Source organism: Artemia franciscana, chromosome 6 (genome assembly GCF_032884065.1).
Source record: "Artemia franciscana chromosome 6, ASM3288406v1, whole genome shotgun sequence".
NCBI lineage: Eukaryota > Metazoa > Arthropoda > Branchiopoda > Anostraca > Artemiidae > Artemia > Artemia franciscana.
The window spans coordinates 1028547-1046116 of record NC_088868.1 but is presented as its reverse complement, the minus strand read 5'-3'; the positions used below and the strand labels follow the sequence as shown (position 1 = coordinate 1046116).

Below are 17570 nucleotides of genomic sequence, written 5' to 3'. Positions count from 1 at the left end.
TGTCGCTCCTTACTTTCAGTTAAAAAAAACTTGTTTTCTTATTTAATCCCTAGAAACCTTAATCTTTTGCAGCTAATTGTGTGACATTTAATATAAAAAAAGCAAGTTTTTTGACTGAAAGTAAAGAACTTTCATTAAAACTGAAAACAAACTGAAATTAAGTCGTATATGAGGAGGTTATCCCGTCCGTACACTTTTTATGCTAAAGTTTTAAGTGCTATAAAAAAAATTCTTAATCCTAATTAGCGGCACTTCCATTTGATCAGTCGTTCTTAAGGATTAAGACAAAAAACGTAAGAGCAGGGACATAAAACTTTAGCATAAAGAGCTGGGTGACGGGTGGAAGAGGTTGGACGTCAATAAAAAGGAATTTCTTGCCTCCCTACCCCTGATACGTGTACTCTGAGATATATACGAATCCGTACTCGAGATACGAAGTACTCTGAGAGTACTTGTGATGCCTTCCCCCCTCGTCTCCAGATTGTGTGCAGGTAAGCATACGAATGTGGTTTTTGTGCTACAAAGCAGCATGATAGGGGCTATCAGCCACATCACCGAAATTCAGGTCTAGTCCGAATGAAGCTAGATTAGAGATTAATTCATTAGCCACCCCCCTCCCTCTACCTCTAACACCCTTATGTAATTTATCTACGGAAAAAGTTAAATCCGGAAAAAGTCTTACGGAAGTTCTTTGCAGTTTCACTTACTATTACCATCAGTCACTCCTTATTCACAGTTCGTAACCATGGACTATTATTTCTATTAAACATCAATATAAACTGATTAACCAATTTCCTGCAAACCCTTGTCTCCTTACTTTAGGGAAGTTACCTGAGGGTTCTCATGATGACCCACCCTCCTCCCGCACCGCTCCAGTTGTGTGCCAGTAAGCATACGAATGTGATTTCTTATGCTACAAAGAAAACATTTTTCTGCAATGAGAGAGGAGCTATCACCCGCAGCATCCATATTCAGGTTTAGTCTAATGAAGCTAGATTAGTGATTAAATTTTCCCCACCCCCGCCAAGACCCTCTTCTGCAACTTATCTGAAGGTTCGCGGAAAGTTATACTATTTGGGCATAGAAATGCATTTTTGACCCATTTCCTTCTCCTTCCCCCGAAACACATAATGACTGAGCACCCCTTAAATTGACTATCTTGGTATTTCTAGTTTTGTGCCATTTTTAAGTCGACACATTAGGATGGGCACTACACCTTTTAATTTCCGTTGCAATTAGCCTTTCCCTGATTTTCTAGATATGATCACTCCTAAGACAAAAGAAAACAAAAACAAACAGCGATACGCGGATCCGTGATTTTTCTTTTCAGAAAAAATACAAAATTCCGCGTTTATATACATAGGTGCTTGAAAGCTCAGCAACTGGGAACTCTGATATGTTGAATTAGATGGCCTAATTTTCATTGATTTTATTCACCCTTTTGGGGTATTTTTATTCTTTTTGGAAAATAAAGCCAATTTTATCACGCACGTAACTCTTGATGGGTAATTCCAAACTTAGTTATTTTTCACACTCAGAAACAAAAATAAAAATCCCATTGCTTTTTAGAGTTTTGGTTACAATTAACCAGCATTGCTTCTTACTTACAGTTTGTCACCACAAACTTTTTAATATAGTCAGTCAAACGAATACCAATGAACCCTTAAAATTCCTTTGGAAACAATTTGACATCTCAATAGTAGTATTATTTTAATAATTTAAAAAGCAAACAGTTGCATTATTATTTTATACACTTTATCCTTTTGCTGCATAGGATTGGTAAAGTTCCTTCAAGGTTGTGCCATTGTTGCCAAATTTTTGAAACTTTCAGCCATCTTTTATTAGAATGTCCTTTATATTATACCCAGAGAATATTTTTGTCTTTGTATTTATCTGAACTAGGTCTTAGCTTTCCTTTTAGTTTGAATTTAGTTGTGAGTAAAAAGTATGTTAGAAACCTTGTTATTGTTTTTTTTTAAAGAACTAGGAAATTAGAAATTTCGTAGTTGGTGATCATCGGTTGTGTAATAATTTTCTTAATTTGAGACTTCAAGATTAGTTTAGTGTTTTCTTATCGATGTTATGTAGTTTTAGTTTAATATATAGATTGAAATACCTTGTTTGGTTTACTAACGAATAAATACTACTACTTTAGCCTTTGGCTGCTATTAGGGATAAGAAATTAAGTTATGAAATAAAATCCCAAAATTGCTCTGTAAATGTAAAAAACAGCAAAAAATTATAGTGCCGAAAAGATAAATTGTTAAAGAGGAAGGAATTGGTGCCTATTAACTGTTTGACTATCTATTTCCTCAGTTTGACAGAATTTTAGCAAAAGATGGCAAATTAATCAAAACCGATTGTTTTCTCAGCCACGCCCTTGTAGACATAAATTGATTAAACATTTCCCCTTGACAGGGAAATATATGCACCGCTGACGATAAGCCTCACGTTCATTTCATATTTTAAGAAGATGACAGTTTCATTTTGCTTCTTACGCAAAATCAAGTCTTGAGGGGGGTGACAACTTTTCGACAGCTGTAGGATATTAAGCTGTAGGAAGTGCCTGCAGGTAAGGCACTTCAATGGTGGGGGGATTCTAAAACCGTACATATGAGCAAATTATACGAGTATCAGTCAATGGGTTTATTAAAAGACTCACACAATTAAAAATATTTTGATCCATTCCTGGATGTCAAGAATCACAATATTTCCATTTTAAACATATAAATACCCAGAGTGTTAATCGCTCCTACTCGTAGACACGATCTTACCTCTCATCAGTCAATCAAATTAACCAAATACTCTCCTGCTCCAAGCCCGAGGGGAAACACCCATCATAAAATAAAAGAAAAAAGACAAAAGAATTAACTATTCTCTTCTCATGCGAATAAATGATATGTTACTCTTTTATTAAATGACGCAAGGGAGCTCCTACCTCTCACAAGAAGCTCCACAGGGGAGCTTCTGGTTTCAGATTCCATATCATTGCACATATTACATTCTGAGCAACATCTGATCATACGATTTGGGGTGATGGGTATGCGGAGGTTTGAAGATGATCGGGTATGTTGATTACGCTGGTCAGAGGTATGTAGAAATAATATCTTAAATGGCCTATCAAAATAATATCGTAGGCCTAACATAGGCTACTATCGGAAACCCGTAGAAATCCCAAGATTTGGGGGGGGGCTCTGCCCTTCATACATGAATTCCTATTATTCAAAATTATGCATCACTATTTCTCATAGACAGTTTAGGCATTTATTCCCTATAAAGAAAGACAAGACATGAAATTAAGTGCCAAATCTACTATTTATAATTTAGAATGACAGTTAGGTCCTACCAACAAATAGCTAATCTGGAAACTTCGTCATTCCGCGTAGATAAGAGCGGATAAAAGTTTCTGTCAGGGGAGATCAGATCAGTCAGATGGTTTTTGGATGTTCACAAGAGAGTATGCGTTTCGTCCTTTTTTTACCCTAAGACGAACGACTATTTTTCATTACTGATTGCATGTAACAAGTTCAGTAAAAAGTGACAATTTTTTCCCACAGTCTAGCATCAATCAATCTAGTATCCATTTCACACAATCTAGTATCAATAATGCCAACGCGGTAATATTTTGTCGGTTGTTTTTACAATTTAGCAGTCATGGTATAATATTGCACACTTGGAAATTTTATGGTAAAATCCAAAGTTTTGAAAACATTTGGGCTGTTTTTTTTTAAAACAGCTTTTTTTAATTTTTAAATTTTTAATAATTTTAATTAATTAATTAACTAATTTAATTTAATTAATTAATTAATTAATTAATTAATTAACTTATTAATTTTTTAATTTTTAATTTAACAGCTTTAATTAATTTTTTTTTTAAATTAAAAGTTTAATTTTTTCGAAATGTTTGAAGCTCCTTCACTCACATCCTAAAATTTAAGCAAGTTAAAAGAAATTGTAGTTTCAAGTTACTACATAAAATAGAGTATCTACATTAATGAGTTTCTCCAGAAAATTCCCCATGAGTGGGAGTACCACAAAGAACTTTGATTGGACCATGATTTAAATGGGAATAATTCCTATCTCCTATTTTTATAGATTTTTTTAAAGTCTTGTTGTTTCCATGGGGCGATGATATCCCCCTTCGCCTCTTCCCGCCAGTGTCCATGACCCTTAGACCTTCTTGTTACCAAGACATACATGAGAAAGAACCGTTAGATATAGATAGGCCTTAATGGAAAGTAAGAACTTGTACCCTAGTTCCGGTTTTTAGGCTTCAAAGGCATAGAAATGTACTCATAATTTCCTATTAAATAAAAAAAAGACAAGTTTTTTCAACTGGTAAGGAGCAGTATCAAAACCTAAAACAAACATAACTTATTACGTATATTAATGGGGTTTCCCTCTCCTCAACACCTTGCTCTTTACGCTAAAGTTTTTTAGTACATTCAAAAAAGTTTCTTATTATTATAATTAAACGACCCTTGTGTTTCAGGAGTCACTTTTAAAGAATTGGGACAAAATTCAAACTTTAGCGTAAAGAGCGAGATGTTGAGAAGGGGGCAACCCCCTTCAAATATGTAATAATTGATGTTTGCTTTAAGTTTTAATGTTACTTTTTACTTTCAAATGAAAAACCTTGTTTTTTATTTAGTTTCTGATCGTTTTTTAAACAATGCCAGGAAATCTGGCTGCGCCTCCACAAATCTCTTCCAAACGGAAATATCTTCTAGGAAATTAAATCTTGAGTAAAATTTACACCGAACAATTACGCTTAACATCTCCACGCATAAAATTGAGCAAAAAAGAGAAAACAAGACATAAAAAGAATTTTGTATAGGAATTATGGCAAATTCCCCCACTGTGAAGTTTCCCCTGAAAATTTCACCCCCCTTGAACCTCCCATCCCCATGAACAATTACCCTATGGAAAAACAGCAGAAAATTTGTACCCCCCCCCCAACCCGAAAATGTATCCAAACTTCCCAATAACAAATACTATGCGTAAACAATGAGCAAATTTTATAAATATAACGACCTTTCCCCAAGGGCTGTGGGGAGTCATGGTAATGACTCCCCTGAAATTTCCCCTGAAAATTTCACCCCCTTGAACCTTCCATCCCCATGAAAAATTACCCCATGGAAAAAACAGCAGAAAATTTGTACCCCCTCCCCCCAACCCGAAAATGTATCCATACTTCCTAATAACGGATACTATGCGTAAACAATGGGCAAATTTATAATATAACGACCTTTCTCCAAGGGCTGTGGGGAGTCATGTTATATTCAAAGGTATGGTTATTGCGCCTTTGAACTGTGACGAGCAAAATGGCTATCTCAAAATTTTGATCGGACGGTTTTGGGAAAAAGGGGTGGTGAGGGACGATTTGGGAAAAGCCATGTTGCCCTTTAATATTTTTGGTCACTTAAGAAAGGACACCAGAGCTTCTTGTGTCCATTGGAATGAGGCCTCTCCCATTATTCTAGGACCAATGGGTCGATACACTCACCCCAGGAAAAAAAAAACAAACATGAAACAAATAAAATAAACTCGCATCCGTGATCTTTTTCTGGCAAAAAAAGAAATTTCCACATTTTTGCATAAAGGAGGCTGAAACCTCTGCAATAGGATTCTCTGATATGCTTAATCTGATGGTGTGATTTCGTTAAGACCCCCCCCCCAACCCGAAAGTCATGGTAATGACTCCCCTGAAATTTCCCCTGGAAATTTCACCCCCTTGAACCTTCCATCCCCATGAAAAATTACCCCATGGAAAAAACAGCAGAAAATTTGTACCCCCTCCCAACAACCCGAAAATGTATCCATACTTCCTAATAACGGATACTATGCGTAAACAATGGGCAAATTTATAATATAAAGACCTTTCTCCAAGGGCTGTGGGGAGTCATGTTATATTCAAAGGTATGGTTATTGCACCTTTGAACTGTGACGAGCAAAATGGCTATCTCAAAATTTTGATCGGACGGTTTTGGGAAAAAGGGGTGGTGAGGGACGATTTGGGAAAAGCCATGTTGCCCTTTAATATTTTTGGTCACTTAAGAAAGGACACCAGAGCTTCTTGTGTCCATTGGAATGAGGCCTCTCCCATTATTCTAGGACCAATGGGTCGATACACTCACCTCAGGAAAAAAAAAACAAACATGAAACAAATAAAATATATCCAAATCCCCCCTGGGGAAAAAAAAACAAAAAACAAAAAACAAATAAACACGCATCCGTGATCTTTTTCTGGCAAAAAAAGAAATTTCCACATTTTTGCATAAAGGAGGCTGAAACCTCTGCAATAGGATTCTCTGATATGCTTAATCTGATGGTGTGATTTTCGTTAAGATTCTTTGACTTTTAAGGGGTGTTTTCCCCCTTTTTTGAAAATAAAGAAATTTTCTCAGGCTCGTAGCCTTTGACGAGTAGCACTAAACTTAATGAAACTTGTATATTTGGAATCAAACAGTTCGTGGTAACGAACTGTAGTAAGGAGTGATCCGGATCAATAGTAACCGAAACTCTAGTTACAATATACCAATTATACCGATCTATACCAATAGTTACATCAAAAGAATCGCATTTTAACGCTGATTTTAGATATATAAGTTTAGTCCTACCCATCAAAAGTTACGAGCCTGAGAAAATCTGTCTTATTTTAGAAAAACACGGGGAAACACCCCCTATAAGTCATAGAGCATTAACGAAGATCATACCATCAGATTCAACGTATCAGAGAACCCTACTGTAGAACTTTCAAGCTTCTATCAACAAAAATGTTGAATTTTTATTTTTTTTTTTTTTTGTCAGAAGACAAATCACGGATGCGTGTTTATTTGTTTCTTTGTTGTTTTTTTTTTTTTAGCAGGGGTGATCGTATCGACCCAGTTGTCCTAGAATGTCGCAAGAGGGCTCATTCTGATGGAAATTGAAAGTTATAGCGCCCTTTTTAAGTGACCAAAAATTAGAGGGCACTTAATCCCCCTCTCACGCACAATTTCCCCCCAAAGTCAGCGAATCAAAATTTTGAGATAGCTATTGTGTTCAGCTTAGTCGAAAACCTACTAAATATGTCATTGGAGATGATTTATCTCCCCCAGTCCCCGGAGGAGGGGCTGCAAGTTACAAACTTTGACCGTTGTTTACATATAGCAATTGTTAGTTATGAAGTGTAGAAACGTTGTCAGGGGGACTTTTTCGCGTTGGGTGGGGTGGGTTGCAGAGAGAAGGTTACGTGGGAGGATTTTTCCATGGAGGGATTTTTCATGAGGGAAGAGAATTTCCATGAAGAGGGCGCAGGATTTTCTAGCATTATTTAAAAAATAAACAATGAGAAAATAAATAATTTTTTCAGCTGGAAGTAATGAGCAGCATTAAAACTTAAAAAGAACATAAGATATTACCTGTATTAGGGTGTTCGTCTCTTCCACATTACCTTGCTCTTTACGCTAAAGTATTTTAAGTAATTTCAACTATTTATTCTAAGGCCTTTGTTATTCAGGAGTCATTCTTAAAGATTTGGGACAAAATTCAAGCTTTAATGTAAAGAACGAGGCATTGGCGAGTGGGCGAACCCCCTCATATGCGTAATAAAAATACACAAATATATAAATTCGTTGCGTAAGTTAATTCGTAATGTACGTATGTTTATTATTAACAAAAACGTTCGTAAAAAATAAAAAAATCTAATTCACATTTTTAAGCGATCAAAAATTGGAGGGCAACTAGGCCTCCTCGCCCACCCCTTTTTTTTATCAAAATCGTCCGGTCAAAACTATGAGAAAGCCATTTAGCCAAACAAAAAATAATATGTAAATTTCGTTTTAATTATGCATGTGCGGTGAGCCAAATCAAAACATGCATTAATTAAAAAACGTTCAGGAATTAAATATAAAAAAACAAGTTTTTTGAACTGCAAGTAAAGAGGAACATTAAAACTTAAAACGAACAGAAATTATTCCGTATATAAAAGGGGTTGACCCTCCTCAACACCTCCCTCTTTACTCTAAAGTTTTAATTGTTTTTAAAAAGTAGAGATGAGAGGAAGAGTCAAACTTTAGCGAAAAGAGCCAGGCGTTGAGGAGGGGTCAACCCCTTTTATACAAGGAATAATTTCTGTTTGTTTTAAGTTTGAGTGTCGCTCCTTACTTGCAGTTCAAAAAACTTATTTTTTATTTAATCAACATAAAAGCCAATTTCTTAAATATTTATTGACATCAAACATCCGTTTTTAGGGTTTCGGTTGCTACTGAGCCGCGTTGCTCCTTACTTACAGTTCACTACCACAAACTGTTTAATCATCAAGATGTCAATCATGGGTGTATTGATGTTTTAATTCACCAGGAAAATCCATGAAAAAATGCCAAGAAACTCCAAACGCTAGATGGTCCTGGTGATTTTTTTTAACAAGTTCCAGTGGCCATTCTGATTAGCTAGTACTTCTCTTTGATATTCGGGTGGAATTCGGTGAATATTTTCCAGAAAGGCAGGATGGATTCAGGATATGGTGCAGCACGGCAACATTGTAAAGGCTAGTAAGTTGAAAACAGGGGAGGTGAAGAATCTTAGAAACAACTGAAGTTGAGGGGGAAAAGTGTAATGGGAAATGTGAACACTCAGACGGGTCCAAGAGTGGCGAACAGCCGTGATGATAGGGAGCCCTATCATGGTTCCCACCATTGGGGCAGCCAAGAAACTGACGAACACTAACTCATAAGAACCAAAAATTTAGAAAGGCATTTTGAAAAAAAAACTTTCAAATACGAAAAGAATGATCATTTGAACTGGATTAAGGAACGGTGACTTTTATTTTGATTTATTTTTTTATCTTAAAGATAAAGTCCCTTTCAAAAACGAATCCCTGAGAATTTCAGAAAATAGGCCAAAACCCCACCAAAATGATGTTGCACAAAATGAAAACTGCACCGTTGGAATCAGCATAGTTAAAAACCCGATGAGGAGAGTTACAGTCCCCCATTTTGACCAACAAGGAAATGACCAACATAGGGCGATTTAAGAAATATCAATAAATTTGTTTTTTCCATAAACTTCTACTATTAAGATTGAATAAAAAAAAATTACCATGCCTGAACAGGCTTCAAATTGTAATTCCTTCTTACTTGACATTTTTTTTTCAAAACTCGTTTTTAAATATTTGTTTACTATAGGCTTGAGTTCCGTTTTTACCAAGTTGCTAACGCTGCAACAACAATTTTAAGCTATTAAATTTGCGCGGAATGGTAAAGTCTGCAGCAAAAAGCTGTGAAAGCTTCGCCAGGTCTGTCAATTGTTCCAGAATCGGAAGCTCCGATTAGTCACCGGAAGATCTTGGGTTCAAACTTTACTCCAGTTGCGATTTAATAAAGCATCAAACTAACAAAAGGAGACAGCTTTTTTTGCAGCAAAAAAATTCATTTTAGTTTTTCTTTTTTTATATAAGCTGTCATTATACTTTAGCCTACAAGAAGAAAGGGACATCAAGTTGAAGCAGAAGAAGAAGAAGAAGCGAGTGAAAACTTCTAACCATCTCATTTCAAGAAACGTAAATAAAAGCTTTAAAAAGGAAAGAGGTAATGGCGTGACTCAAGCTGTAAAACAATTTCAGTCCTCGGACAAGTTTTTTTACATTAGCGATAAAAGGAGTTTAATGTATCTTAGGGTGACAGGACTTTAATGAACTAGAAAACAGCACAATCACACGCTATCCAGGAAACGCACCTGCTTAGAGATTGGATAATGGAATTCTAAGGGAAAATTAACTCTCAAGGAAGACTTAGCAGTTGTTAAAAGTGATTAGGATCGCAAATAGAGAATTGTTACCATGAAGATAAGTGGTGTTACGACAATGGAACAAACAATTTTGGACGAATTACATCAAATGAGAAAAAATTACATAACAAAACCAAACAAGAAATATTTGGATTCAGGCTCCTTAGGCACTAGAAATTTTGAGCTTATTAGACAGTTTAAAGAAAAATGATAGGTCTAATCCATTTACAATTTAATCAAACTAAATTAAATGTGGTATTAAATTTAAAGGGTTAATTCGACCCTTCTTTGACATACAAATTTTTAATTTTACATTAAAGTACCAATGCCATCAAAATAAACCATATTTAGCCCCCTTGAAGCTTTTTGCGCACATTCATTCCTAAAACCCACAATTTTCCTTTTTTTTTGGATTTTAAGATTATAAGTTTATCAGGACAGCACCAACTTTATCAGTGTTGTCATGCTGAGTCGTGAAAATAAATAAGCGAAACTAATTAGTTAAATCTGACAACGCTTTTCGTCCAGTAAAAATTAAAGTATTAGGAATACGTTGGTTCCCATAGGGAACTACGCTTTTAAGAGACAGTTACAGCTTCTTAAGGTGTTAGGTGTCATATATTTTTAGCTTAATTTTTGCCAATTTTGATCCACTTGACTTTCTTTGTAGTTTGGTACTTACTGCTACAAAAAATAATATAACTGGGTATAGAGTTCTTGTTCAGGAAAAATTGAGTTCTCATTTGTTTTTTTTAAGTATTCAAGCCATAGTTCATGCGAGTTTCCATTTGACCCCTTCCAACAAATAGACTACATTTTCGCTCTCCTGGGTACTTTAACTCTGAGGTTGAAACATACTGCTCGGAAGGTTTATTTTGTCAAGGAGTGGCAACACAAGGGGTAAATATGGCCAAAAGACTCATATGACTTCCTATAGTGTTGGCCAAGATGGCTTTGTGCAGCCAAAGCTTGTTATCAGTAGTGGTAGCAGTGATTTTTTCAATGACACATTGACACATTGACACATGACACATTGTTGCATAGGTTTGAAGCCTGTATTCAGGGACAATTCATTTGGGTGATTCAAGGGGGGGTTTAAGAAGTTTATGATGCAAGTTAAGGCCTCTTACAGCAAAATAGGTTAGGTTAAAACAAAAATACATCGTCGGAATGTAAGAGTTCTTAAGTTTTCACATTTTCAGTTACAAAGTTTCAAATTCTACGCTTTTGACATTGTCAACTATAGATTAAACCTGAATAATTATTGAGTTCCATGAAACTTACTGTATGCACAATTAAAGGTCCCTTGATTAAAATTGTAAACCGGTAAAATGAACAGAAAGTTAAATTGTATCTGGTTTGTTCTTTTGTGTGAAAATTTAAGCCAGACTAAAACGAGCAAAACCTTTTGAGTCACACGATTTTTTATAAGTAGTCCATCTTTTTCTCTGTGATTGAAGCTCCAATCCAAAATTATAAATGAGATGCTGGAACCTGGAAGGGATGCTCTGTAAAATTAGCAAATTTTTTCACATTGTTGATGTTGCATATATATTTTATTCAGGATTGTTATTCATAACTATGTGGGATTTACAGTTTGTGAAAAAATTTATTATTCTTCAAAACATTTTACTTATGATAATATGAGCTAGAATCATTAGCAAAAATTGAAAAATAACACTTCAGCACTGTCGCAGAGGGCGGGGAAAAATTTAAAAGGGCTTAAAAGGGAAAAAAATACTTCTTGCTTTGAGATCAGTAGCTTTGGTAGCCCATAGAAATCATTGTTGGGTACCTTGATTACATCAGCTGATCCTTCTCATCAGGTAAGTAGGGCGAAGGTGCTTCCAGTTTGGTGGAGGGGATTTGTTAAAAGGCACAAAGGAACTGTACAAAATCTGCCGGGAAACTAAAGGGTAAATCTTAGCATCATTATTTCAATAAGGGAGTTCATTTGTAGACCTGTCTGTCCCTAATAGGAGCGCCAATTCAGGAAAATGAAGGGGGAATGATAATCATTTTTTGTGGAGATGGAAAAAAGGGTATTTTTCAAACTTAGGGGGAAGGGGAATTTTTTCAACAGAAATCCTAAACAAGTTATAGACGGGCCATTTCCCCTATCATTCTTAATTGGTGCCCCTGGGCTCTAATCTTGTAGCTGATATTGACACAAAATGCTGAATACCTGAAGTTGGTCGTATTTGAGTCTGAGTTTCCAAAGATGATATCGATGCTTTTGTTGCCGCAGATGGATACCCTAAAAATGAATATAACCACTAATGATATAACGAAATAGCAATCAGACTCTATACCGGGTGTGTCCTTATTATGTACATAAGTGCGACCATATCAAACAGTTAATTGTAACGAACTATAGTAAGGAGTGACCCGGCTCAATAGTAACCAAAACTCTAAAAAACGGAATTTTGATACAAATAGTTACATAAAATGAATTATATTTTTATACCGAGTTTAAATATATAAGATTCATCAAGTTTAGTCTTACCCGTCAAAAGTAACGAGTCTGAGAAAATTTGCCTTATTTTAGAAAATAGGGAAAATAACCCCTAAAAGTCATAGAATCATAACGAAAATCGCACCATAAGATTCAGCCTATCAGAAAACCGTACTGTATAAGTTTCAGCCTGCCATGTCCAAAAATGTGGAATTTTGTATTTTTTGCCAGAAGATAGATCACGGATGCATGTTTATTTGTTGTTGTTTTTTTTTCGTTTTGTTTTTTGTCACAGGGGTGATCGCACTGACCCAGTGGTACTAGAATGTTACGAGAAGACTCATTTTAAAAGAATTTAAAAGTTCTAGTGGCCTTTTTAAGTGACCAAAAAATTGGAGGGCACCTAGGCCCCCTCCCACGCTCATTTTTTCCTAAATTCACCAGATCCACATTTTGAGATAGTCATTTTGTTCAACATAGTCGAAAAACCTAATAACTAAGTCTCTGGGGACGACTTAATCCCCCATAATCCCCCTGAAGAGGGGCTGCAAGTTAAAACTTTGAACATTGTTTACATATAGTAATGGTTATTGAAAAGTGTACAGACATTTCCAGGGGGACTTTTTCGCGTTGGGGGGAGGGGTCGGGGAATAAGGGAGGGGGATACGAGGGAGGATCTTTCCATGGAGGAATTTCTCATGAGGGAAGAGAATTTCCATGAAGGGGGCACAGGATTTTCTAGCATTATTAAAAAAAAACAATGAGAAAATGCATGAATGAAAATTTTAAGCTGGAAGTAAGGAGCAGCATTAAAACTTAAAATGAAAAGAAATTATTACATATATAAGGGCGTTCGTCTTCTCCTCAATACCTGGCTCTTTACGCTAAAGTAATTTTTGTAATTTCAACTATTTATGCTCATTCTTAAATAATTGGGACAAAATTTAAGCTTTAATGTAAAGAGCGAGGTATTGACGAGAGGGCGAACCCCCTCACATACTTGATAAAAATATACAAATATAGAAGTTCGTTACGTAAGTTAATTCGTAAGTTACGTATGTTTATTACTAATAAAAACGTTCGTAAAAAAAATATGAAGTCTCAGTTGCATTATTAAGTAACCAAAAATGAGAGGGCAACTAGGCCTCCTCTCCCACCTCTTTTTTCATCAAAATCATCCGATCGAAACTATCAGAAAGCCATTTAGCCCAAAAAAATAATAATATACAAATTTCGTTTTAATGATTAATATGCGGGGAGCCAAAACCAAAACATGCATTAATTCAAAAACGTTCGAAATTAAATAAAAAACAAGTTTTTTCGGCTGAAAGTAAGGAGCGACATTAAAACTTAAAACGAACAGAAATTATTCCGTATATGAAAGGGGCCGTCCCCTCCTGAACGTCCCGCTCATTGCGCTAAATTTTCTTATTGTTTTAAAAAGTAGAACTGTGACAAAGAGTCAAACTTTAGCGTAAAGAGCGGAACGTTAAGGAGGGGACAGTCCCTTTCATATACGAAATAATTTCTGTTCGTTTTAAGCTTTAATGTCGCTCCTTACTTTCAGTTGAAAAAACTTGTTTTTTTATTTAATTTAGTAATGGGCTATCATTGCCCAATAGTAAGCCAAGTTGACAAATTTAGAGTTGGGGAATGGGAAGTATATGAAACCAATTTCTTTTTCTTTACCTTCCCAGGTGATCGTATCAAGCCATTGGTCATAGAAAAATGGAGGAGGGCTGATTCGAGCTGAATTTTCTAAACTATTTTCCTTCCTAGTAACAAACTAGACCAAATCCCAACAAAATGCAAATATTCATGTTTGATTACCTTTAAAATAGGTTTTGGCCCTAAAAAATTTAGCTGGCACTAAATGAAACCTCTGATTCAGCCAATCAATTAAGATAATGACATCTTAATCACCTCATTTGATATCTCATAATTTCAGAAACACAATTTTCAGAACCACTTAGTGGTGTATGCTGTTCATAGGCATTTAGATAATTTCAAAATCAGATTTTATGGCCAAACATAGTTAAGTAAACAAACAGTTACGTCTAGGGTGAAAAACACGGGAAAAGAGATTTTAAACACTGTATTCCCGAAATTTTTATATTTAATGCTTAAAATTATACATATAGGCCACTTTATGCTAAATATTTGAAATAATTTAAGGTAAGTTTTGACAACAATTTCTATTATTTTTTTTGCTAAATGAAAGATCTCACCTCCTACCCACTGGTGACACAATAATTTTTTTCATTTATGTTTACTTTTAACTTTAATGTCACCTGCACTAAATTCAAATCTTTAATTAAATAAAATTTTGCTACGAAAAATTTATTTGTTTATTATATATTTTTTTAAACAAATATACATTTGCCTTTGGGATATAGGATAATGAGGTCCAGAGAAAAATAAGATAAAAATTTATTTGAATTGGCTATATAAAAGCCAAATTCATTATTTTTAATTAAGCAAATCAATAAAATACAAACGAGACCATAAAAAATCTGTGAACAACAGAAATACAAATATTACATTTATCCAATAAAAAGGAATATTATGTTGGCAGAAAATTGGGTGCTTCCGTATTAGCCAGTAGTCACACGAGAAGTAAAGTTAGGTTAATCCAAATGAAATATACCAAAATAAGATGAAAATATAATACTTTAGTTATATAATAGTATAATTTGGGCTAAATATTTTGCACATTAAGGGAAGAGGGAGGGTAAAGTAACCCACCTCAACCTAACCCCCACCCTCTAATGTGCTAATATATAGTTCAAATTATACAAGACCAATCGATTCCGTCACCCATCATTTGTCTTTATGCTATGAAATCTTTTTTTAGATCTTAAATTAAGCAAACTTCTCGAGTGTGTACTGGCTAATACGGAAGTACTGAAAATTGTACTGGCCTCTTAAGCATATCACAAATTAAATAGTGATAAGTAGCATTAGAAATGAGACACGCTATATGGACGCTATCAGGGGAAATTATGGGGAACTTTTTAAGGTATCTCTGCATAATCCAGAGTGGGTCCTGAGATTTAATGCTAATATACTTTTGAAAATAAATATTTAATGTAACATACTACTACTACTACTACTACTACTATCAATTTACTGTGTAAAAGCTAAGCACACATTACAGTACCAAGCTGCCTGAGACCAACACAGCTATGCACCATCCTCTTCTATCCCAATCTATTTAAATCCAGCTTCTTTACACCCCCCTCATAAGTTCTAATTTCTTCAATATCTTTTCTTACAACTTTTTCTCACCTGTTCGATGACAACTTGCTTTTCGTTTGGCCTAAAAAGACGATATTTGGCAATATGTCATCTTTAATCCAAAAAAATGTCCTAGCCATATCATAAATATAATTAACTAGAATATATTAAGTTATAATAAATACATTGTTTCCCACTCACCTAATAAGCTGATCTTGTATGATTCTTTAAATAGTGAAGAAAAAAGCTTGATTTATATGAATAGAAATACGTTAAATTTAAGGTCAAGTTCTTATAAATTAAAGTTGAAGGTACAAGTTTAAGAGAAGAATTATGGCATAGATTTTGCTTTGTTTAGGAGCCGAGTGCAAAACAGTTTCCAGGTCTTTTTGGAGCTGCCAATAGCTTATATCATTGAATTGAAAAATTGATAAGTTGATAAAAAAAGATAAATTGTCTTACATCTATCCAATTGAATACTTCTGTTACCTCTAATGATGGTTTGTTAAGTTCTTATTTGGCCCACCCCTAGATTCTCATATTTAAAGCTTGTATCATTAGCTGGCATTACTTATTCACGAATAGAATCCATCGAGATTTATATCATCGACATCGAGACATTGAGATATCGACATCGAGACAGATATCCCTTATCAGTCTCTACAGAGTCTCTATATCTGTCTCTATATGTGTAAGGTCAGATATTAATCCTTTAACTGCGAGTCATATATATATATATATATATATATATATATATATATATATATATATATATATATATATATATATATATATATATATATATATATATATACTATTATTTAATTGGAGTTTATTTAATCTACTAATCTACTTAATTGATTTAGTCTTTTCAATCTATTTAGTTTTGTTTATTTTGTTTTTTTTCTTCTCTGAGTAAGTGACTCATTTGTCTTCCCCCTTCTTGACAGGCCAAAGAGTCTTTGGGGGAATAGTAAAATGTAATATTGTATGCGTATTTCATGATGAATAAATAAATATCAACTGAAACTTTTCAACTGAAAGTAAGGAGCAACATTAAAACATAAAACGAAAAGAAATTACTACGTATATGAGGAGGATTGTCCCCTCCTCAATACCTGCTCTTCAAGCTAACTTTAATCTTCCAATTATTTAATAATGACTCCTGAAACACAAGAGTCGTTTAATTAGAATAGTAAGTTTTTTAAAGAGCTTATAGCGTTAAGCGCTAGGTGCTGATAAGGAGGCTCCCCTCTTATCAAGGTGCTTATAAGGAGGTATATGAGGCTCCCCTCATATACGTAATAATTTCTGTTCTTTTGAAGTTCTAATGTTGCTCCTTACTTTGAAAAAACTCGATTCAGTTTTAGACTGAACCGAGTCTAATGCTGGGAATCCGGCTCCACTCCATGGAAAGATCCTCCCACGTAACTCCCCTTCCCCCGTCAGAACCCCCCGCAAAAAAATTATGGGTACTTCCCAATAATCAATACTATATGTAAACATGGGCGAAGTTCATAGCTTGCATCCCATCCTCGAGGGTTGTGGGGTGGCAAATAATTCTCCAAGACATTGTTATTAGATCTTTTCGACTCTGCTGAATAACATGGATATCTCAAAATCTTGATCGGAAGATTTTGGGAAAAAGGGCAAAAAGGATTTTCTAAAATCACTTGTTCAGTTTTATCATCCCTGGAGAAAACAAATAAACAAATAAACACTCATCCTTAATCTTTCTTCTGGCAAAAATGCAAAATTCCACATTTTTGTAAATAAGAGCTTGAAACTATATCAGCAGGGTTCTCTCATATGCTGAAAATGATGGTGTGCTTCGTATCAAGATCATATGATATTTTGACGGTGTTACCCCTTGTTCAGTAATAGGGCAAATTTTTTCAGGTTCGTAACTTTTGTTGGGTAACATTAGACTTGATGAATTTTGTACATTTTGAATAAGCATCAAATACGATTCTTTTGAAGTATCTACAGTTATCAAGATTGTGTTTATTAGAGTTTTAGTTACTATTAAGACACATTGCTCCTTACTCACAGTTATTTGCCACCAAATGTTTTACAATGCAAACGCTAAGAATTTATAAATTTTGTTTTA

The 17570-nt window shown here is 34.7% G+C and overlaps 1 protein-coding gene across 2 annotated transcripts in view; it reads right to left on the bottom strand.

The window, feature by feature from the left end:
• The window catches only part of LOC136027887 (DNA-binding protein D-ETS-3-like), an 87249-nt gene that overhangs the window by 13382 nt on the left and 56297 nt on the right, over positions 1-17570 (bottom strand). The window contains exon 6 of one of the 2 annotated variants that reach the window (XM_065705312.1): positions 11954-12025. The exons of the other annotated variant lie outside the window; for it this stretch is intronic. Within the exon in view, the coding sequence (XP_065561384.1) occupies positions 11954-12025 (72 nt within the window). The remainder of the gene's footprint in view (positions 1-11953; positions 12026-17570) is intronic. 2 annotated transcript variants of the gene reach the window in all.